General features: G+C 41.7%; 1 protein-coding gene across 1 annotated transcript; it reads left to right on the top strand.

The window, feature by feature from the left end:
- Window positions 1-6,015: 6,015 nt before the first annotated feature.
- Window positions 6,016-8,370, top strand: LOC113436457 (protocadherin gamma-A4-like). Its single transcript, XM_026700890.2, has one exon. The coding sequence runs from the start codon at window positions 6,016-6,018 to the stop codon at window positions 8,368-8,370; it is 2,355 nt and encodes a 784-aa protein (XP_026556675.2).
- The last annotated feature ends 14,642 nt before the right edge of the window (window positions 8,371-23,012 follow it).

Genomic DNA, 23,012 nt, shown 5'->3' with positions numbered 1-23,012 from the left:
ACGGGAGAAGCTGGAAGCGGCACATCGACCAACTAAGGTCGAGAACAACCACCGACAACACGGACAGCACACAAACACCACAAATAAACATCAATAAAGAAACCAGAGGGGGGGGGAGCCCCAAGCACTCAAAGAGAAGAAGAAAATTCCCAAACACAACCCAAACATCCCCAATCCAAAATAAACCAGCAATACTCACCAGTAGACGTCATCAACAGAAGGGAACCAGCAGCAGACGAGTAACAGGGTGCTCCACCTGGAAGGAGCAGCCAAGCCAGCTCAACCAGCCCAGAAAGACCAGGTGGGAACAGCCGAGCTGACAACTCGACCGACTCGGGTAGACCGGTGGGAGTTGCAGTGATAGGCCTGACTCACCCTTCCAGGTGGTTCCATCGAGGAGGATGAGAGCGACAAGAAGTCCACCCAAACCGGCCGACGACCAGACAACAACTGAGCTGCACAGGTCAAGTAGGCAAGTACAGAGCCCCGCCTACCTGTGCGACTACGTCACATAGGACTGAACCAAGAGGGAAGGGGTGTTCTGTATTAACATACTCCAAATACTGACTTCTGATTGGTCCACACCAACGGCATTGTGATTGGTCCACTGAACGGCTGTGATTGGTCCTCTGAGAATCAACCGCGATTGGCTGAGCTGATCACGGGAGATTCAAAGACCTGTCATTGGCCAGCGAGCCGCGAGCAATCCCTATTTAGAGGGCTGCCATGGCTCCAAGATCTTGTACAGATCTTAACATAAAATAAAGAGCTTGAAGTACACTGGTCTTGCGTCTCTTTTGTACCCGATCTAACAATCTTTTCCAGGATCTTCCCAGGTATTGATGTCAAGCTGGCTGGTCTGTAGTTTCATAGATCAGTTCCCCCTCCTCCCTTTTTTTTAAAGATGGGAACTACATCAGCTCTTTTCCAGTTCTCAGGTAGTTTCTTGGTGCTCTAGGATCTTTGAATGTTATGGTTCAATGGTTCCAAGATCACATCTGCCAGCTCCCCCAGAACTCTGGGATCTAATCCATCAGGTCCCAGTGATTTGAACTCAACTAAAGCAAACAGTTGTTCTCTTACCATTTTCTTGCTTATTTTAATTTGTATTCCTAGTCTATCTTTTACAGTTATATTTTTGGTAGGTTGGAGTGTTTTATCATTTTGTATGAAGACAGATGCAAATAACGAATTAAGCAGCTCTGCTGTCTCACTACTGCCCATTATTTCCTTTTCATCTACTCTCATTAGTGGACTGGTTGTTTCTTTTACTTTTTTCTTGTTTTTATATGTTGAAAGAATCTTTATTATTATTATTATTATTGACATTTGTTGCAAGTCTTACTTCATTCTGTGCATCAGCTTTCCTGATTTCATCTTTGCAAGTTTGGGCTGTTTGTGATATGATGCCTTAATTATGTGCTCCTCTTTCAATTTTTCTTTTTATCTAGTTAGGGTAATCAAGTGTCTGCAAGAAAACAACCAAGCTCAGAGAGCACCAAGGGACATTACCACCACTTCCATTTCAACTCTGAGCCACAAATATTCTCCTTTATTGGTACAGAGAACTTTGCACAGTTCTTGTTCAAGAAGACTGGAAATGATCCTGTAGCATTAGGTACACTAGTTCAGGGGTGTTACCCAGCCAGTTTCTGTGGTTCATGAGAACCAGTTGTTAGAGTTACACACCTTGCAATTAAGGTAACCCCTCACATTTTTCCTTGACTCCTGGAGAAAAGATGGCCTGGGAAATGGGCTTTGCATGCTCCAGACTTCACAAAGAACTTGTCCAGGCAAAGTAGGGAAAAATTACATACCTTACTTGTAATTCTACTGACAATACTGGCACTCAGTGTATATAATTGGCATTGATGAGTGAAATTTTCTCCCATGTTTTAAAATGTAACTAAGCCTATTTAGTTGGACCTGGGGCCCAAAATTATACTACCCAAGCCAACTGAGAGCAGAAGTTGGAATCTTGTAAGATGGCCGCGCATTCATATGCTGCAGCTCAGTGCTCTTCGACTTGGCGTTTTTTATGGATGTTTTTGTGTGGATTATCTTGTATTGTGAATACCTCCTGCGGGGTGAACATACTCTACAGCAATTGTGAGCTTATGAAGATTGGACTGCAGTGTAAACAAGAGATAACAGCTAAGTTTGTTTGGAAACATAACATACCATCAGAGATTGCAAGGCTCCCTGGCTCTCTGTGGATTGTGGCTCCAGTGAAAAGGAAAAGAAGACGAAGAGAAAGGGGCAAGAAAAGAGGCTGCAGGACTGGTGTTTTGTACAGGCTGCAAAAACAAACGAAGCGGCTACCGCTCCCAAGCCTCTTTCTGACTAATGCCAGATCCGTGGTAAATAAGATGGATGATTCCAAAACCCTGTAATTCTCAATTTACTTTTAATTAAACTGGATTAGATTTGAATCAGATTCTTGAATTTTCAATGACAAGGTAATGAAAAAAACTAATCCTATCTATCAGTGGTACATGGCAGTACAACCTTTTAGAGCCTCTTGTCTTATTAATGTTGTGTTGAACAATTTTTGCTCGATTTGAGATCCATCAAACTGAAACTGTCCCTTTGCCATCATTTACTCAGCAGAGCCTCCCCTTCATTGTGAATGAGCAGGATGTGAGGCAGACAATGAAGGCGGTTAATTCAGAAAGTCAGCTGGGCCCGACTCAATTCCTGGTCGTGTGGTAAAAGATTGTGCTGATCAGCTAGCTGGGGTGTGGACTGAAATTTTTAATCGATCCTTGACACAAAGTATGGTTCCTGTGTGTCTCAAGGCTTCCACCATCGTTCCACTGCCTAAAAGTTGCCCACAAATGGTCCTAGCGACTATGGGCGGTGGCACTAACTTTATCTTAATGAAGTGCTTTGAGAAGCTAGTTCGAAATTATATTATCTCCTGCCTTCCTGATTCCTTTGATGGGCTTCAGTTTGCTTACAAAGAAAATAGATCAACCGAGGATGCAATTATTACTGTGCTTCACATGGCCTTATCCCATTTGGAAACACCGGGAATTATGTAAGAATGTTGTTCGTAGATTTTAGTCCTGCTTTCAATACCATCATACCGCACAGATTAATAGCCAAGCTCAAAGATCTAGATTTTCCAGATTCTATTTGTTTATGGATATTGGATTTTTTAACAAATCGTCCACAAAGAGTTAAACTAAATGATTATATTTCTACTGTCAAGACACTTAGCATTGGCACTCCATAAGGTTGTGTCCTTAGTCCACTACTGTTCTCCATTTATTCATCAGATTGCACAAATAAACATCCCAACAATAAGATAATAAAATTTGCAGACGATACTACGCTTGTAGGACTTATTTCTGGGGATGATGAGTCTGCATATCAGGATGAGGTATTACAGCTATCCCACTGGTGCAAAAATAATAATCTTCTATTTAACATTAAGAAGACCAAGGAGGTTATAGTGGACTATAGGAAAAAAGAGCAGACATTCAGCCACTGTATATAGAGGAGTTCGTGTGGAACAGGTGGTTGAATGTAAGTATCTCGGGACCATCATTACAAATGACCTGACCTGGAGTGCAAACACCGCTGCTTTAATTAAGAAGGCACAACAACGGTTGTATTTACTAAGGATTCTTAGGAAACAACAACTGGCTGAGAGTCTACTGACTACCTTCTATCGGAGTTCAATTGAGAGTATATTATCCTACTGTCTCTGTGTATGGTTCTCGAGCTGCACAGTGGCAGAGAAAAGGCAATTCAGAGGGTGATTAAGATGGCCCAAAACATCATTGGCTGCTCACTCCCCTCTTTGGAAGAACGGTATAGGAATAGATGTAAGAGGAAGATATTTAATATATTGAATGACTCCTCTCATCCGGGACATCAGCTCTTTGAACTATTACCATTGAGAAGGAGATTCAGGGTATTAAGAACAAGGACGACTAGATTTAAGAACAGTTTTTATCCAAGTGCAGTTTTGAGTTTGAATGCAGGGTCATAAGATTTTGTGGAATTTAATGGCTGAGAGTAATGGGGTATTTACATTTTTAAATTGTATAGAGATTATTGTATGGTCTGTTGTGTTTAATTTTATTTTTCTTTCAATAGTGTTGTCCAGTTTTACTTGTGGAAGAGCACCTCATTTCGTTGCACCCGCTTGCGAGTGTAATGACAAATAAAATTCTTATCTTATCTTATCTTATCTAAGTGTAGCCAATGGATTTAGGTTTACAACTGAGACCTCTTGATTAGTAAAATTTTAAAATTACTTTGATTATCTGATGTTATATTGTGTAAGCAATATTAAAAAGGACAGAGGGGAGTTAAAGAAGGAAAGATCTTTTCTACTGTTCATACTTTCACCATCCATGTTCAAGAGATAGACCATGCTTTTATCGCTTTTATAAACTCTAGGTCAAAATTTTTAAATCTTGTATTACCAAGAAATGTCATAAAACTCAAAAGGCATAGCTTATATTGAAAAATATATGTCAGTCTTACATTCCAAAACCCCTGTAATTCTCAATTTACTTTTAATTAAACTGGATTAGATTTGAATCAGATTCTTGAATTTTCAATGACAAGGTAATGAAAAAAACTAATCCTATCTATCAGTGGTACATGGCAGTACAACCTTTTAGAGCCTCTTGTCTTATTAATGTTGTCACTCATACTTAACTGGAAAAAAATCAGCTTTTTATAGATGTGTTGGTATATCTATATTATTAACTTGTTTAGCATTCTTCTTTTGAAAGGTTGGAACTGAAGACAATGAATGTGTATGCAAAAAATATAGAACAGAATAGAATAGAAATAGTAAACAAGAAATCATGAGATTTAGAGGCATGAGACGGATGACTAGTGTTGAGAAAATAAAGAAGGAAGGAAGGAAGGAAGGAAGGAAGGAAGGAAGGAAGGAAGGAAGGAAGGAAGGAAGGAAGGAAGGAAGGAAGGAAGGAAGGAAGGAAAGTTCTGGGATGAAAGGAAGACAAGGAGAAGTGAATGGGAAAATGGTGAATGTGTAGGACTGTAGGGAAGTTGACAGAGAAATGAGACTATACTAGACATAAACAACTCACAGATGGGATAAGAGTTTGTTAATAATTCTGGGAGAAAGGCCAGCACAATTCAGCTTTTAGGAAGAAGAGATTCAGAATATTCAAAAAGACTATCTTTATGAATCCTCTAATAATAATGACTACAGGAGCAGGTTCCAAATTTCTGTACTTTACTTATAATCTGTCCATTAAAATAGCTTATTGAAGTCTGTGTAATTGTTGCTTCTTTGTGCCCTACAATGAGGAACCTGACAGGGGAGAAGACAATTTTTGGGTACAAGATGAGAAACATTAATTGAATGCAATGTATACCAAGCTATTCATATTAAATGTTTGTATAGATTCTTGGCTTTACTAACTTCAATTAAACAAGAAGCACTCAGCAATTTCCAATTCTTGTTTTCCTTCTAATCTTCTTCTAAAACACACTGGATGGCATTGTTTGGTAAACTACAAAATATTTATTCTAGTCAGTCCGTTTAATACAGGAATCACAATGCCCTTCCAGCTTCCCTTCTGTTGGATTGAATAGAGAAAAATAGATAAGTCCTGTATATAGTAGAAAAGTATAGAAATTAACATAAAGTCCCCCTTACATCTTTATTTCAAAGGCTTCTTTATATAATAGATAAGATATGATTTCACTTTTATTCAAAAATTTTAGTAGCAATGATCAAACAGTACTTGGGTAGAAAGCTTTCTGTCATTCTGAGCTGAGCCTCTGGGTGTCACTGTTCACCAGGAAGGAAAAGAAATCAAAAGTCAAAAGAGTCCTGTGTTGCTATGCTTTACATACAGTACATTTACCAAGTATGTGAAAGAACAATCTAAAAACCAAGAGGTGCATTTTCCATTTGGCTTTGAAGTAACTGTTTTCATCGAGAGAATGGAAGACACACAAACCTACAGCTGTAAAAAGGGGGTCCTTCAATATCTTGCTATTATTTTTGCTTGCAAGATGGTTTCTGGGCAGATTCATTATTCAATTCCTGAGGAGATGCACAAAGGCTCTTTTGTGGGAAATATTGCAAAGGACCTGGAAATGGAGGGGATGAAGATTTTAGAAAATGGACTCCGCATTATTCTCAATGTAGGTATGATCCAGTATTTTGCTTTTAATGTCAACAGTGGTCATTTAGAAACATCTGAGAGAATTGACCGGGAAGAAATATGTGGACAGGTAGAAAAGTGTATATTGAAGTTCCAGATTCTTCTTGAAAGTAAATTAAAGCTTTATGCAATTGAGGTGGAAATTACTGACATAAATGACAATGCTCCCCATTTCCCTCTATGGGAACAAGAGTTGGAAGTCAGTGAGGCATCTACACCTGGATTCCGGGTCCCTCTTTCTGAAGCTCAAGATCCAGATCTGGGAACAAATTCTATACAGAGCTATCAACTCAGAGGCAGCAGCCATTTTTCTCTGGATACACAAATAGGAAAAAATGGCTTCAGACATACTGAACTGATACTGGAAAAATTTCTAGACAGAGAGGAACAAGCTGTTTATAATCTAATCCTTACAGCTAGTGATGGAGGAGATCCTATCCGAACTGGCACTGCAGAAATCAAAGTCATTGTTTTAGATGCAAATGACAATGCACCTGTTTTCAGCCAACCAATCTATGAAGTGAATGTCAAAGAGAATATTCCTAAAGGATCTATTATTGCTACTGTACATGCCACTGATCTTGATGAAGGGCTTAATGGAGAGGTGAAATACTTCCTGAAAAGGACTACAAAACTAGATATTCCCATAGTTCACCTTAATTCCACAACGGGGGAAATTACACTCATTGGGAATCTTGATTATGAAGAATCAACTTTCTATGAATTTGAAGTACAAGCCAAAGATTGGGGAGGTTTTACTGATAGATCAATGGTTGTTATCTTCATTACAGATTTGAATGATAATGCACCTGAACTAGCAATTACGTTTGTCACCAATTCTGTAGTTGAAAGTTCACCACCCGGAACTGTTATTGCCATTTTAAATGTACGAGATAGAGATTCTGGAGTCAATGGTGAAATCACAATCTCCATTCCAGACAACCTCCCTTTCCAATTAAATAAGTCCTCCGATGGGTTTTATAGTTTGATGACAGATAACACCCTAGACAGAGAACAGATACCAGCTTTTAATATAACTATAATGGTTACTGACCATGGAATACCTCCTCTCTCAACAGCCACAGTAATTGAACTATACATCTTAGACACAAATGACAACCCTCCATTGTTTGAGAAATCAATTTATCCTTTCTATGTCATAGAGAATAACCAAATGGGTGCTTTGATATGTTCCCTAAAAGCAAATGATCCAGACTGGAAAAAGAATGCAGTAATAAGGTATTCTATCACTGGAAACCAGACAACCGAATCATATCTCTCATCTTATGTCTCCATTAATTCTGAGACAGGAGCTATCTATGCATTAGCCTCATATGATTATGAAAATTTTAAGAAGATTCAGTTTCAAGTTAAGGCTCAGGATGGTGGATCCCCATCACTCAGTTCCAGTGTTTCTGTTATTATTTACATCTTGGACCAGAATGACAATGTGCCAGAGATCCTGTACCCCTCTCCTCCTGTTGATGGCTCCACTGGAATAGAACTGGCCCCTCGCTCTTCTGAGCCAGGTCACCTGATCACTAAAGTAGTGGCAGTAGATGCAGATTCTGGCCAGAATTCCTGGCTCTCCTATCAGCTGATCAGAGCAACAGAACCAGGGCTCTTCACCATGGGACTCCACACGGGTGAGATCAGGACTGCTCGGCTTTTTCTGGAGAAAGATGCCCTGAAGCAAATCCTGGTGGTTTTAGTGAAGGACAACGGCCAACCACCTCTCTCTGCCTCCATCACTCTCACAGTAGTTCTGGCTGACAGCTTTCCTGAAATCCTCTCAGATCTGAGCAACATCTCAGCTCCTGTAGATCCTCAAACAGATCTCACTTTTTACTTAGGGACTGTTGTGGCTTTTGTCTCCTGTTTATTCTTTACCTTTCTCCTTGTGCTACTGGCAATTAGGGTATATAGATGGAGAAAATCAAAGGTAGAATCTGAGAAGATAAATTTCAGTGATGTACCTGCATCACAATTTGTAGGCATCAACGGAGTTCAAGCATTTCTTCATTCTTACTGCCATGATGTTTCTCTGACTGCAGATTCTAAGAGAAATCACTTTAATATTTCCACAGCAAATGATTCAGATACTCTGTATATTAAAGAAGGTTGTAGTGCAAAGAATCCAAATGTATCTCGTGAAGATTTAAATTTAAATAATGATGATCTAATAGCGATTCAGGTAAGGTAATTGTTTTAAATCATTTTGATTTTTTTGTCTTTATATACACTTGTTTTTTTTGTCCTTATATGCACTTGTTTATCATAATGTATGTTAATTTCTCTGCTATACAAAACTTCATTGACTTTGCTATTAATGTACATATCACATTCTCCATTCTCTAACTTGGAGAAATATACTGAATTTTCAGCAGATCCAGTGTTGCACTATTTCTTAAATATAAATATAACCACGTTCCATGGAAATCAACTGAACAAACCTTTGAATAAAACAGGACTGTGCTTTGTATCTCATTTTACTTTACAGGGATACCTCAGGGGATTAGCTCTTTACTTCAATTGTATACGTTCAGCAGCAAAACCATTTTTAAAAGATATCTCTCAAAAAGTGAGCATCAGGTCCGTGTGAAACTTCTCAGATTTGGGTTAACTTAGAAGTATAGGATTCAAAGAGAGCATAGGATGTAATAGGGAAGTATCAGAAGGCCTTCATGGTTTGAGATAAATGAGGAATGAGGTAAAATATCAATGACAGTAGAACAATTATACAAGCCTTGGATTTGCCAACCATGTGGTGATATATAGGCAGAGTTTTAATTAGGCAGTAAGGTAGGTTCTTAATTATATCAAGGTTGGACAGCTCGTTATTTTTCTTAGATCTGTCAACATTCACCATGTGAGGATGATTCATTATTGTTGTTTGTCTGTAGCAAACAAAATAATTGCTGAAAACCCGCTGAATCTGAATCTGCTTTTAATGTACTTGACAGTGCAATCCCAATTATCCCATTTCCAGGTATAGCAATAAACTACAGATAGTCCTCGGTTTATAATGGTTTGCTAAGTGACCATTTGAATTTACAACAGTACTGGAAAAAGTGACATGACTTTTTTTCACACTTTCAACCATGATCACGTAATCAAAATTCAGGGGCTTGGCAGCTGACATGTATTTATGACCATTGTACTGTCCTGGGGTTATGTGATCACCATTTGTAATCTTCCCAGCTGGCTTCCGACAAGTAAAGTCAATTTAATGACTGGAGGATTCATTAACAGCTGCAATGATTTATTTCATAACTGTGGCAAAAAAGGTTGCAAGATGGGGCAAAACTCGTTTAACAAGTGCTTTGCTGAGCAAAGGAAATTTAGGGTCAATTGTGGTCAGAAATAATAAAGGACTACTTGTATATTCCCCACCACCACCACTGCAATCCTATCTGATTCTTGGAAACCACCTGGACAAGTCCCTGCAGTTTTCTTGCAAGAGAAATGTAGAATGTAGTATAAAAATTGAAGACCCTTGTTTACAACTTTCAACTGTATCTATTTAGAATAATAACATAACAGAGTTGAAAGGAACCTTAGAGATCAAATGGTTGTCAACCTCCAGTGGTGAAGCATCCACAACTTCTGGAGGCAAGCCATTCCACTGATTAATTGTTCTCACTTCAGAAAATTCCTCCTTAATTCTAGGTTGCTTTTCTCTTTGTTAAGTTTCCATCCATTGTTTCTTTTCTTGCCTTCTGGTGCTTTCAAAAATAGGTTAATCCTCTCTTTTTTGTGGCAGCCCCTCAAATATTGGAACACTGCTATCAAATCACCCCTAGTTCTTCTTTTCACTAGACTAGACATATCCAATTCCTGCAACCGTTCTTCATTGGTTTAGCCTCCAGCCCCCTAATCATCTTATGATGCACTTCTCTGTACTCTTTCTAGAGTTTCAACATTTTTTAGATTGTGATGAGCAAAACTAGATGTAGTATTCCGAATGCAAAATAGTGTGACTTTAAGCTCAGTGCACGTGTATTTGTTGGGAATTCTGGTGTCACGTATTTGTCTTCTAATAGTAATAATAGTTGCAATAATCATGGTAGATACATACCTTTATTAGTTTTGCATGACAAAAAAATAAGTAACATCTACTGCTATTAAGGTGAGGTACAAATCATAAAAGCTCATGGCAAACCATGCACTAACTGAGACGAGGCGGGTAATATTCCAATTACACAATTTATGAAGTAAAAAGACTATATATCAGTTTCCTTTGATTATTACAATCTGCCCTCTACTAAGATGTAGACAACCAAATTCACATTCAGTTGAATTTTCTTGCCTTCTGGTGCTTTCAAAAATAGGTTAATCCTCTCTTTTTTGTGGCAGCCCCTCAAATATTGGAACACTGCTATCAAATCACCCCTAGTTCTTCTTTTCACTAGACTAGACATATCCAATTCCTGCAACCGTTCTTCATTGGTTTAGCCTCCAGCCCCCTAATCATCTTATGATGCACTTCTCTGTACTCTTTCTAGAGTTTCAACATTTTTTAGATTGTGATGAGCAAAACTAGATGCAGTATTCCGAATGCAAAATAGTGTGACTTTAAGCTCAGTGCACGTGTATTTGTTGGGAATTCTGGTGTCACGTATTTGTCTTCTAATAGTAATAATAGTTGCAATAATCATGGTAGATACATACCTTTATTAGTTTTGCATGACAAAAAAATAAGTAACATCTACTGCTATTAAGGTGAGGTACAAATCATAAAAGCTCATGGCAAACCATGCACTAACTGAGACGAGGGGGGTAATATTCCAATTACACAATTTATGAAGTAAAAAGACTATATATCAGTTTCCTTTGATTATTACAATCTGCCCTCTACTAAGGTGTAGACAACCAAGTTCACATTCAGTTGAATTTTTACCAAATTGAAACTGTATGGCTGTCAGAAGTTATTCAAGATACTATAGCTTCTTTTCGGTGTGCTCATCGTAGTCATACATATCTAATAATGAGTTAGAAAATCCATTGATCTTAGTGACAATAAATAAGGGTAATAGGAACATTCAGCAAATTGTGTCATCTGCTAGGGAAAATTTCTTCTCGAATAGTTGGCCTTCCAACCTCTTTGTTTAAAGTGATCTCATGCCCTTTTAAGGAGGGAATAGGGTAAAAGAATGGTTGTTGAATCCTGAGAAATTTGTTGGGCATCTGGAAGATAAAACCACTCAGGTTTGCTCACAAGCTACCTGGCATGTCCTATTAAGGTGACTGAGTCATCATTGTACAGAATATATTTGAGCCTAATAGTCTTGCAGAAGGGACAGGCTTTGTGGTGACACTAATTCCATCCTCCTGCAGACTATATTTCTGCCCTTTGTGGATTCTGAAAATCCCCAGAGAGGTGTCACGGTGATAGATCAGGGGAGTTGTGAATGGTATGACCAGATTTGAAGCAAAGTTGTGCATCCCCCTTCCTCAAGCTCTAGGGCTCTCCATTGTGAGATGCATGGGACTCAAGATTCTTTCCCCTTTTATTTAATATCTATATGTAGCCTGTAGGGAACCTCTGAGCCCAAAAGAAAATTCAGTTGAAGTTTGTCTTTATGCCTGGAAGCCATCTAACCATATATCTAAAAATTACAGAAAAGATAAGGTGGTAAAAGGAACTATACCTGATTTCAGCAGCATGGAACCTCCAAATACCTAACCATTATTTGAGTGTTCTTATTATGTATTCTCAGGGATCTATAATACAGAATAAAAAGAGGTGGAAGGGACCTTGCAGGTCTTCTAGTTCAACCCCTTCTCAAGAAGGAGACTCTCTACCAGGGTTATCAAACTCAATCTGGCCTGTGTGGTCCTTAGATCTGGCCCATGGGGTCACCCTGGATACAGCAAAGGACTGCCAGTGAAAACAGAGCTTGGGAGGGCTGTACGTGGCCCTCCCGAGCTCTGTTTTCGCTGGCAGAGGGTTGCAGGAGGCCATCGGAGCTGAAAACAGAGCTCAGGAGCCTGTTTTTTACTGGTAGAGCACTCGGGCCACCACCAGCACCCCCAACATGAGTGATGTTGAGCTGGCTATGCCCTCTGGCCATGTCCCTCCAGTTTCCCCAAGGTTAAACACAACTCTGATATGGCCCTCAATGAAATCTAATTTGACACCCCTGCTCTATACCTATACTGTTCTAGACAAATCAATCTCTCCTTGAAAACTTTCAGTGATGGAGCATCTACATCTGGATGCAAGCCATTCTATAGATTAATTATTCTAACTATTTCTCCTTAATTCCACATTGAATCTCTTTTTTACAAGCTTCCACAGCTTTTTGTCCTAACCTCTGGAGCTTTGGAGAACAAATCAACCTCCTGTTCTCTGTAACAGCCCCTTAAGTACTAGAAGACAGGTATCATGTCACCCCCGCCCCCAATCCTTCTCTTCGTTACACTATACATACACAGTTCCCTTAATCTTTGTAACTCTTCTCTGCCCTCTTTCTCAGCATCTTTTCTTATCATGGCAACCAGAATTAGATGTAGTATTCCAAATGTGGCCTCACTAGTGCAGTATAGAGCAGTACTGTCGCTTCTTGTGATCTTGACACCATTCCTCTGTTGATGCAACCTTGAACTGCATTAGCTTGTTTGGTTGTTGCCACCTCATACTTAGGTGATGGTCCACTGGGACACCAAGATTGACTTTAATAATTATTCAGTTCTTTTATTCTGTGTGTGATGATGTTTTCAAACTGAATTTTAATTTGATTTAATTTAATTTATGTTATGGGGGATTATGGGTTTTTATGTTTTAGTGGTGCAGTGGCCTAGAGGTGGAGCTCTTGTCTCACAATCAAGAGGCTGTGAGTTTGATCCTAGGTAAAGGCAGATATTTCTCTTTCTGGGCACATGAGAATATATCTGCTGAATATAACTCCGCATTGGCTACAGGAAGGGCATCCAGCCAGTAAACACTCAGCTCCATTCAGTTGCCCAGACTCCACTCCACAAGGGATTATGGGGTCATTAAAAGAAGGTGATGAGATGATGGGTTTTTTATGTTTGTTTATTGCTGGAATCCTGTGATTCAATATATCGGTAGTCCTCAATTTGAAACCATAATTGAATTAGGTTATAAGTTGTGAAGGTCAATAAGTGGGGTTCACCTCTTGAGTGTGCCTAATTTTACAGCAGTAATTAAGTGAACACCATGGTTGATAAGCAAATGCTCCAGTCATTAAGTGAACACTGTGGTCATTAAATTAATGGCCACTCAATGAGGCTTTTTTTTGCCAGAAGCAGGAAGAAAGCAATGGAAACAGGCAAAAAAAAAACCCAACTGTGGTCATGTGACCACAGGATGCAGCAAACAGCTGTAAATGTGAGCCTGTTGCAAAACACCCAAAATGCAATCACGTAACCACAGGTGTGTTTGTGGACATCAGAACTTAAAAATTGGAGCACAGCAGATGTGGTATTCAGCAGGTTCTGACCAATTCTGGAGAACCGGTAGCAGAAATTTTGAGTAGTTCAGAGAACCGGCAAATACCACCTCTGACTGGCCCCACTCCCATCTATTCTCTGCCTCCCGAGTCCCAGCTGATCAGCTGGGTCTTCTTTTGTTGCCCTGCACAGGAGAACAGAGCTGGAAATCAGGTTAGTGGGGTGGAGAGGGAATGGGATTTTGCAGTAACCTTCCCCTGCCAAGCCCACCAAGACATGCCCACAGAACCGGTAGTAAAAAAATTTGAATCCCATCACTGGAGCACAGGTAGAGTGTGGGGAGGTCCATCAGTCACGAAGCAACCAGTGGTTAAGCAAGTACTACTTGTAATATAAATAATATATATAGTACCATAGATAATGTGGAGAAGTGGCCTTAACCATCAATAATAAACTTTTGGAAATAGCTCCACTCCTGGTGTTATGAAGATTTGTTGTTGGATATTCCTTGTCTCAAGCAGCTCAGAAACAACAACGAAGTTTTAATTGAAAATGTTTTAAGGAAACATCCCTTTCCTGTTTTTTCCTGATTTTGGTGAATAGTGCTTGTCTTCAAAATTAAACATAGATTTCAGGAGTTAGAAAAACATAAGGAAGCACATTCTTCCCAAAAATGATTTTAACTTTACAATATTGAATTTTTTTTCTTTTTTGTTCTTTGCAAGTAAATAATTACATTTTACAAATGAAGACAAATATACGTGTCCCAGGATAATGTTGCAAGACCCAATCTGATCCAATCAGTTCCCTGAGAATGGGATCCTGCACAAGTCCAAAAGCTCTACTGACCAACCCAGATTAGATCTCAGATACGTTTTATTTCTATTGTTTCATTTGGTACAGAGATGTAAATTTAATTGTTAAATTAATTATTGTTAATTATTAAATCGGTAATTTAAAAATGTATCACAAATATTATTAACTGGCACTGATGGTTGATACAGGTTGCTGCCAGTATCAACCAAGTATTTTCTTAAAATTTTTGATGTTCCGAGTAGTGCAGCTTTTTTGCAATTCTGCTGGTGTTATTGCAGGAAGCTGCAATTTCTTGATGTACTGTGTAAAATTCTTGGACATGCCAAGGGCCCTGATGACAACAGGTATCACTGTCAGATGTTTCGTCCATAATCGGGTAGTTTCGATGGCCAGGTCACGATATTTTGTGATTTTTTTTCTAGTTCTTTTTCTTTGAATCTGGTGTCTCCTGGTACAGTGATATCAATAAATTGTATGCTTCAGTTTTTGATGACTGTGATATCTGGCATGTTGTGTTCTAAATGATGACGTGTCTGTATTCGAAAGTCCCACAAGATCTTCACCTTCTCGTTTTCAACAACTTTTTCCACTTTGTGTTCCCATGACTTTTTGGATACAGGTAAGTCATATTTTTTACATCATGCTCAGTGGATTAGTTTAGCAACTCGGTCATGTCTAGCTTTGTAATCAGTTTGCGCAATTTTGCTGCACTCATATATTAAATGTGAAACAGTTTCAACTTTGTCATTGCAAAGCCGACAGTTTGGATTGTCGGTGGTTTTTTGTATCTTTGCTTTCATGGCATTAGTTTGTAATGCTTGTTCTTGAGCAGTGAGTATTAAACCTTCCATTTCTTTCTTGATAGTTCCCATCTTAAGCCATGCCCATGTTAAGTTGTTATCATATTTTCCTTAAATATTTTTCAAATGCTGTCCATGCAAAGCTATGGTTTTCCATCTATTTAATCTGTTATCTAGCTGTTTTTCCTTATATTCTGCCTTTGCTTCTGTTTTAATAATGTTCTTGTTTTCTGTATTTTAGTTCACATAGTCATAGTTGTTGTTATTGTTATTATTATTATTATTCATCGCACAGCCAGTCAGATGTTCAGACTGGGTTTGGCATTTTTGTCTACCTATCGAGTCTTTACCTGGGATAGGCAAATTTGGATGTTTGATGCTGTTACAGATATCATTGCAGGATGGAAGCTGTTGTCAATGTGTGCTCCTTTCAAAATCCAAGAAAGAAATACCCAGACTCCATGGATCAGAGCAAAGTTATCCTTTTACTGGAGAATGAAAAGGAAGCTACAAATGGAATTCTGAAACTGAGAATTTGGCGCGCAGATCACACATACAAAGAAATGGAATTGTTCCCACCCCCCGAAATCCAGAAGTCTCTTCCAATTAAAAGTTCTGAATATGATCATGTGGGCATCTTCAGGTGGTGATGAGGCCTCTGTCCGTTGACCTTGACATATTTTGAATAAGACTTCGCAGCTGCGCAAAAAGGGATAGAGGCTAGCAAGGAAATGGAAAGTTGAAAAGAAGAAATCATACACCCCCTCCTTTTCTGCCCACAGTAAAGGAATGCAAAACACCTCCAGCTCTCTTCCCCCCCCCACAATTACCCCTCCCCCCGTTGCTAATGACAGCCGAAAGAATTAAGCCTAGCAATAGAGAAGATATGGGAGAAATAAATGAGATAGATAGTAGTTAGGGTACCCGAAGAGATCTTGAGGCTGACATTCGGACCCCCCTAGAAAAAGGACATTAGTCCCTGTAAGAGAGAATAAAAAGATACGTTAAGCATTGCATACATTCTTATGGTTTATCAGGATACTTAGTATAAAATTTCTTTAGCAGTTCAGGGGCCCTAACGTCTTTTTCATTCACCCACTCAGCATGAGAGGGGGGAAAATGTTTCCAGGCTACAAGATATTGTAGACGACCCCTCCATTTCCGAGAGTCCAAAATCTCTTTAATCTCGAAATGTTGTTCACCCTCAATCAACAATGGGACGGGGGGATCAGTCTGGGTCGGTCTCAATGTACAGGTATGTTCGGGTTTTAGCAGGCTAACATGGAAAACAGGATGAATGCGACGAAGAGTTTTTGGTAGAGTCAATTGAACCGTCACAGGATTCACAATTCGCTCAATAGGGAAAGGCCCCACGTACTTAGGACCTAACTTTTTTGATTTCTGAGTGGTTTGCAGATATTTGGTTGAGAGGAATACTTTGTCGCCTACTTGATACGACTTTTGTGGGGCTCTCTTCTTGTCCGCAAACTTCTTATGGGATTGGTGTGCTTCGTCCAGAGCTTTACGAGCGACTGGCCAATTGAGTTGAAGTTGAGATATCCAGTCATCCAATGACTGGATATTGGCTTTCTCACGAAGGAGTTCAGATATGGGTACAAAATCTTGCCCCGTGGCCACTTTGAAGGGGGTAAACCCAGTACTGCTGTGGACAGAATTGTTATACGCCACCTCTGCAAAAGGTAGTAGATCCACCCAGTTGTCTTGCTGATAATTTATGTAACACCGGAGATATTGCTCTAACACCCCGTTAGTCCTCTCACAGGCCCCATTAGTTTGGGGGGGGTGGGCAGAGCTTAAACCCTGGGTGGAGCCTATTAACTTCAAAAATTCCCTCCAGAAGTTTGAAGTAAATTGAACCCCTCGATCTGATATCACACGTTCAGGGACACCATGCAGTCTGTAGACATGTATAATGAACAGTTTGGCTAACGACTTTGCCGAGGGAATCTTGGAGCAAGGAATGAAGTATGCTTGCTTGGAAAACAAATCGGTCACCACCCAGATGACTGTGTGCCCAGCACTCTCAGGTAAATCTACTATAAAATCCATAGAGATTTCCTTCCAAGGGGCAGTTGGTCTGGCCACATTCTGCAACAGACCTGGCGGCTTTCCAGGAGGTCTCTTGGCTGAAGCGCAAACTGGGCAGCTTGCTACATAAGTTTCAATGTCTTTTTTCAAGGAGGGCCACCAGAACTGCCGCTTCACCAGGTGTAAGGTTTTCACGAAACCAAAATGACCCGCTGCCTTGGAGTCATGAGTCTGTTGTAACACTTGGCTCCTCAGTGTTTTTGGTACATACAGCTTCGCACCCATCCAGGCTAACCCATCTCTAACGGTGCAGTTATTCACATTTGCCTGGAACCACTCATCTGTTTTCAGAGCTTCTTTAAATCATTCGTTCAAGTCATTGGACAGATCTGCCTCTTGTTTTTTCTTTTGCGCTCTGGTGACCACTGGTGCAGCCAGCTGTGTGGTGGGCACAATCGGACTTATCACTTCTTTTCGAACACTGTTGTATTGAGGCATTCTAGATAAAGCATCCACCATAAAATTCTTTCCTCCTGGGATGTATTTCAGGAAGAAATTGAATCGCTTAAAGTACTGGGCCCACCTAACTTGCTTAGGAGATAATTTCCGAGGCGTTTTTAAAGCCTCCAGATTTTTGTGATCAGTCCATACCTCAAATGGGTGCCTTGCGCCTTCCAGAAAATGCCTCCAGGTCATTAGGGCCCAACAGACTGCAAAAGCTTCTTTCTCCCAGACGGCCCATCTACGTTCAGTGTCAGTTAATTTACGGGAGGTGTAGGCACACGGTTGTAGTGTCCCCTTCTCGTTTAACTGAAGTAAGACCGCTCCTACAGCCACATCGCTCGCATCAGCTTGGATCACGAAGGGGACATCCATGTCTGGATGCTTTAGCACTGGTTCTGCAGCAAATAGTCTTTTTAGCTTCTCAAAAGCGGCTTGGCACTCCATGGACCAACTCAACGGCTGGCTGGGCTTTGGCTTCGCTTCTCCCTTCGTTTTTAGGAGGTTGGTGATAGGCATGGCTATTTTAGCAAAACATGGGATGAATTGCCGGTAAAAGTTGGCAAATCCAAGGAAACTTTGAAGTTGTTTTCGGGTTCTCGGTGGGGCCCAATCCAATACGGCTCGTACCTTCTCCGGGTCCATCTCGAGACCCTCGGGTGAGATACGATATCCCAGGTAGTCGATTTTTTCTTGGTGGAACTCACATTTGGACAATTTGGCGTACAATTTGGCAGCCCGCAGTTTGTGCAACACGGACCGTACCAGTTTCACATGTTGGTCTCTAGTCTCCGTGTAGATAAGGATATCGTCCAGGTAGACCAAAACCCCCTTATATAAATGTTCGTGGAGCACCTGGTTGATCATTTGCATAAAAATGGCTGGTGCCCCCTGTAGGCCAAACGGGAGAACATTGAACTGGAAGCAACCCATCGGGCAGTTGAATGCAGTTTTCCACTCGTCCCCTTCTTTAATTCGGATTCGGTAGTAAGCCTCCCTCAAGTCCAGTTTCGTGAAGATCTTTCCCTTGGCCAGGTGGGCTAACATGTCCTTCATTAGAGGAAGGGGGTACACGTTCTCCACGGACACCGCGTTCAAATTTCGATAGTCCACCACCAAGCGCTTGGAGCCATCTTTCTTCTCGCGGAACATCACAGGGGCCGCCACTCGAGGTCTGGCAGGTTGGATGAAACCTCATTTCAAGTTCTTGTCGATAAACGATCTCAATTCCTCCAACTCCCTTGGGGTCATCGAATACATCTTTGGTTTCGGGAGCATCACCCCCGGTAGAAATTCAATGCTGCAATCGGTTGACCAATGGGGAGGGAGCTCATCGGAGGCCTCTTCGCTAAACACCTCTCTTAGGTCCCAGTACTCTTTCGGGATTTTCTCCTCCCCTTCTATGCGCTCGGCCCCCGTGGAAGCTGTCTCAGCAGGGGTTTGGGGCTTCGGATGGGGATTCTCCCCAGTTTCCAGGGGGGGTTGCTCCTCCCTTCCCGGAGGTTGGTCAGTACGAATCCGTATCCACCCCTCTCTCCAGTTCATTTGGGGATTCCATTTCCGAAGCCAGGGCAATCCCAAGATTAGGGACTGTTCCATCCCGGGAGCCACAATAAAACACAGGGTCTCGCTGTGGGTTCCCATGGTCATCTCTAAGGGCTCCGTTATAAAACGTGCAGGGCAACCTCCCGCCTCAGACCCATCCAATTGGCAAAAGGATATGGGCATTTTCAAATTTCTCAGTCCAATGCCCATGCCCTTAACTACTTTCATGCTAATTAGGCACCTCGTGCACCCCGAGTCCAATAAGGCCAGCATTTCCCCCTCGGTACCCGAGGTGGGCACCCTTAACTTAATTGGGATGGTAAGGGGGCCCCGGTTAGGACTTACCGGGATGTCGTCTTCCGAGTTGGTCTCGCTCTCGTCGGGAGGAGTCGGAGGTCCCAGCTCTTTTTCCGCTGGGGGAGCGACTTCTACAACCTCCCCTATCTTTAGCCCAGTTTCGTGAGGCCTGGTTGGGGAGGATTCGGGCTTCCTTCCTGGGCCCTGTCCCTTCTTTGGATCTGGTTTGACTCGACAATCCGCAATCCGGTGGCCCTCCTTCCCACAACGAAAACAGGCAGTAGATTTGGCCCTTGTCATCACCCCTCCCTTTCGGGGTTTAGGGGTCTCTCGGAGCCGGGGAGGGAGCAGGTTGCTCCATGCGGGGCCTCCTCTGCATCTGCTTCGGGCTAGATCTATTTCCACCTCTTCCGCTAGCAGGTACCACAACTGCAAGTCATGTGGATCCCTTCTGGAGATGCACATGTGGTATACCTCTTCATTTAGGCCATCTTTGTAGGCTTCTATTAGAGCCTCCTGGGACCAGCCTCGGATGCGATATGCCAGCTGTCTGAACTCTTGGGTGTAGTCAGCAACTGATCTTCCCCCTTGAGTTATGGTTTTCATTCTGATCCTGGCCCTTCTCTCCGCCAGAGGGTCTTCAAACCTCCTCCTCAAAGCAGTCATGAAAACATCAAGGCTTCGCAGTTGGGGGGAGTTATCATTATACAAAGTCACCACCCAGTCAGCTGCCATCCCCTCCAGGGTCCTGGTAACACATCTTACTTTGGCTGCTTCAGAGGTGAACTCCCTTTCATATTCTGCCATATAGCTTCCAACCTGCACCAGGAAAAACCCCAAGTCCTTGGGATTTCCTCCAAACTTCACATCTAAGGAGGGCAGGTGGCGTCTTCTAGGCATTACCCCCGCTGCTGGGGCTCCCCGGGCGGTGGCTGGTTGTTGCGCTGGCGTGGGCTGGGCCAGGGGGGTGGTGGCAGCCCGACTTCCCCAGGCTGAACTCGCTCCCCCTTCCCCCTCATATATTGGAGCCCTGCCGGGTTTATCAGAGGCATCCTTAAAGCTTTTCCCGGCTTGATCCAGCCTGCATTCCATCTCCTCCCCCTCTTGCCACAGCCGTTCCCTCGCACCACTTCGACTTACAGTGATTCCAGGAGGGGGGGGGGTCTTCCGGATCTCTCCATCCAACTCCTAATGACCATCTGGGCATCTCAGCTGGAGTTTCTTCCAGAGTAAGGTCAGCTAACAAGTCGGCGGCTGGCATCTCTGGTAACAGCATTGGCTGCCCCCCCACAGCTCCCTGGTCATCTTCATTGCTGGCTGGAGATGACATGATGTGAAACCCCCTCGGAGGAAAAATTGGTGTTTTCTCCGGATGGGCTGATGGTGAGTTTCGGAATAATGTCAATGTGTGCTCCTTTCAAAATCCAAGAAAGAAATACCCAGACTCCATGGATCAGAGCAAAGTTATCCTTTTACTGGAGAATGAAAAGGAAGCTACAAATGGAATTCCGAAACTGAGAATTTGGCGCGCAGATCACACATACAAAGAAATGGAATTGTTCCCACCCCCCGAAATCCAGAAGTCTCTTCCAATTAAAAGTTCTGAATATGATCATGTGGGCATCTTCAGGTGGTGATGAGGCCTCTGTCTGTTGACCTTGACATATTTTGAATAAGACTTCGCAGCTGTGCAAAAAGGGATAGAGGCTAGCAAGGAAATGGAAAGTTGAAAAGAAGAAATCATACACCCCCTCCTTTTCTGCCCACAGTAAAGGAATGCAAAACACCTCCAGCTCTCTTCCCCCCCACAATTACCCCTCCCCCCGTTGCTAATGACAGCCGAAAGAATTAAGCCTAGCAATAGAGAAGATATGGGAGAAATAAATGAGATAGATAGTAGTTAGGGTACCCGAAGAGATCTTGAGGCTGACAGCTGTTCCAAGTGAAGCTGCCTTCTGCAATTGACTGATGGAAAATTTGTCAATGCCTATGGTGTTCAAGTGGTACTCCAGTTGTTTTGGGACTGCACCCAAGACACCTATTACTATTGGTACTACCCTTGCTTGCCTTTGCCATAGTTGTTCTATTTCTATTTGTAGGTCTTTGTATTTTGTTATCTTCTCCAGTTCTTTCTCTTCTCTTCTGCTGTCTCCAGGCACTACCACATCCACTATCCAGACTTTTTTGTCTTTTTTATCTACAACTGTCAAGTCTAGAGTGTTATGTGGCAGGTGCCTGTCTGTCTGGATTCTGAAGTCCTGGAGCAATTTAACTTTTTCATTTTCTATGACTTTTTCTATTTTTTATCAGTTCTTGCTACAGACAAATGATATTTCTTGCAGATCTTCTAATGCACCATTGCTGCTGTTCTATATTAACATTCTTGAAAACCTGAATTCTGATTGGTCCACATGGACCGCAATCTGATTGGCTAACTTGACCACTGCGATTGGTGCGCCGAGAACCTTCCGCGATTGGCCGAGCCAATCGTGAGAGATTCAAAGCCCTGTCATTGGCCACCGAGCCGCCGGCCGGCTGTATAAGAAAAGCCATGCGGCTCGCAGGTCCTGTAAGAAACTGTATACTTCAATAAAGAGTTGAAGTTCACTTTGTGTCTCGCGTCTCAATGAACCCGATCTACTCGATCTAACAGTTGCTACTTTGTCATGCTGTTGCTTGTAGTCAGTTTGTGCAGTTTCTTGCAGCAGCTTACCAGGTGGTCCACTGTTTCTCCAGCTTCTTTGCGTAGGCGGCACTTACTGTCTGTTCCTGTCTTCTCAATTTTGGCTTTGTATACATTTGTCCTTAGGGCTTGGTCTTGCACAGCCAGAATTAATTCCTCGGTCTCTTTCTTTAACTCTTAGCCATTGCCAGGTCTTCTTGTTATCTGCTTTCCCTGCTATTTTTTAATGTATAGGCCATGTAGTGCTTTGTCTTCCCATGCCTCCATTCTGTTCTTCATTTGGTCTTTCTTGTAGGCCAGTTTGGTCTCAGGAAGCCTTCCTGGCATATTAACTTCAGTGCATCTTCTTCATCATCCTTCAGATATTCTTTCAAAGCCCTTTTTTCTTCTTCAATTATCTGTTGTTGTTGTTGTTGTTAATTGCACAGTCAGCCAGATGTTGAGACTGGGTTTGGCATTTTTGTCTATCTATCAAGTCCTTACCAAGGACTTGGAACAGGCAGATGTGGGTGTTACAGATATCACTGCAGGATGTACTGAGTAAAGCCGCCTTTTGCAATTGATTGATGGAAAATTTGTTAATGCCAATGATGTTTCAAGCGGTGCTCCGATTGTTTTGGAATTTCATCCAAGGCACCTTATTATTATTGGTACTACCCTTGCTTACCTTTGCCATAGTTGTTCTATTTCTATGTCTTTTTATTTTGTTATCTTCTCTAGTTTTTTCTCTTCTATTTT

Source organism: Pseudonaja textilis, chromosome 3 (genome assembly GCF_049901715.1).
Source record: "Pseudonaja textilis isolate UNSWEBS1 chromosome 3, rPseTex1.2, whole genome shotgun sequence".
Lineage (NCBI taxonomy): Eukaryota > Metazoa > Chordata > Lepidosauria > Squamata > Elapidae > Pseudonaja > Pseudonaja textilis.
This window is presented reverse-complemented; position numbering and strand designations above follow the sequence as displayed.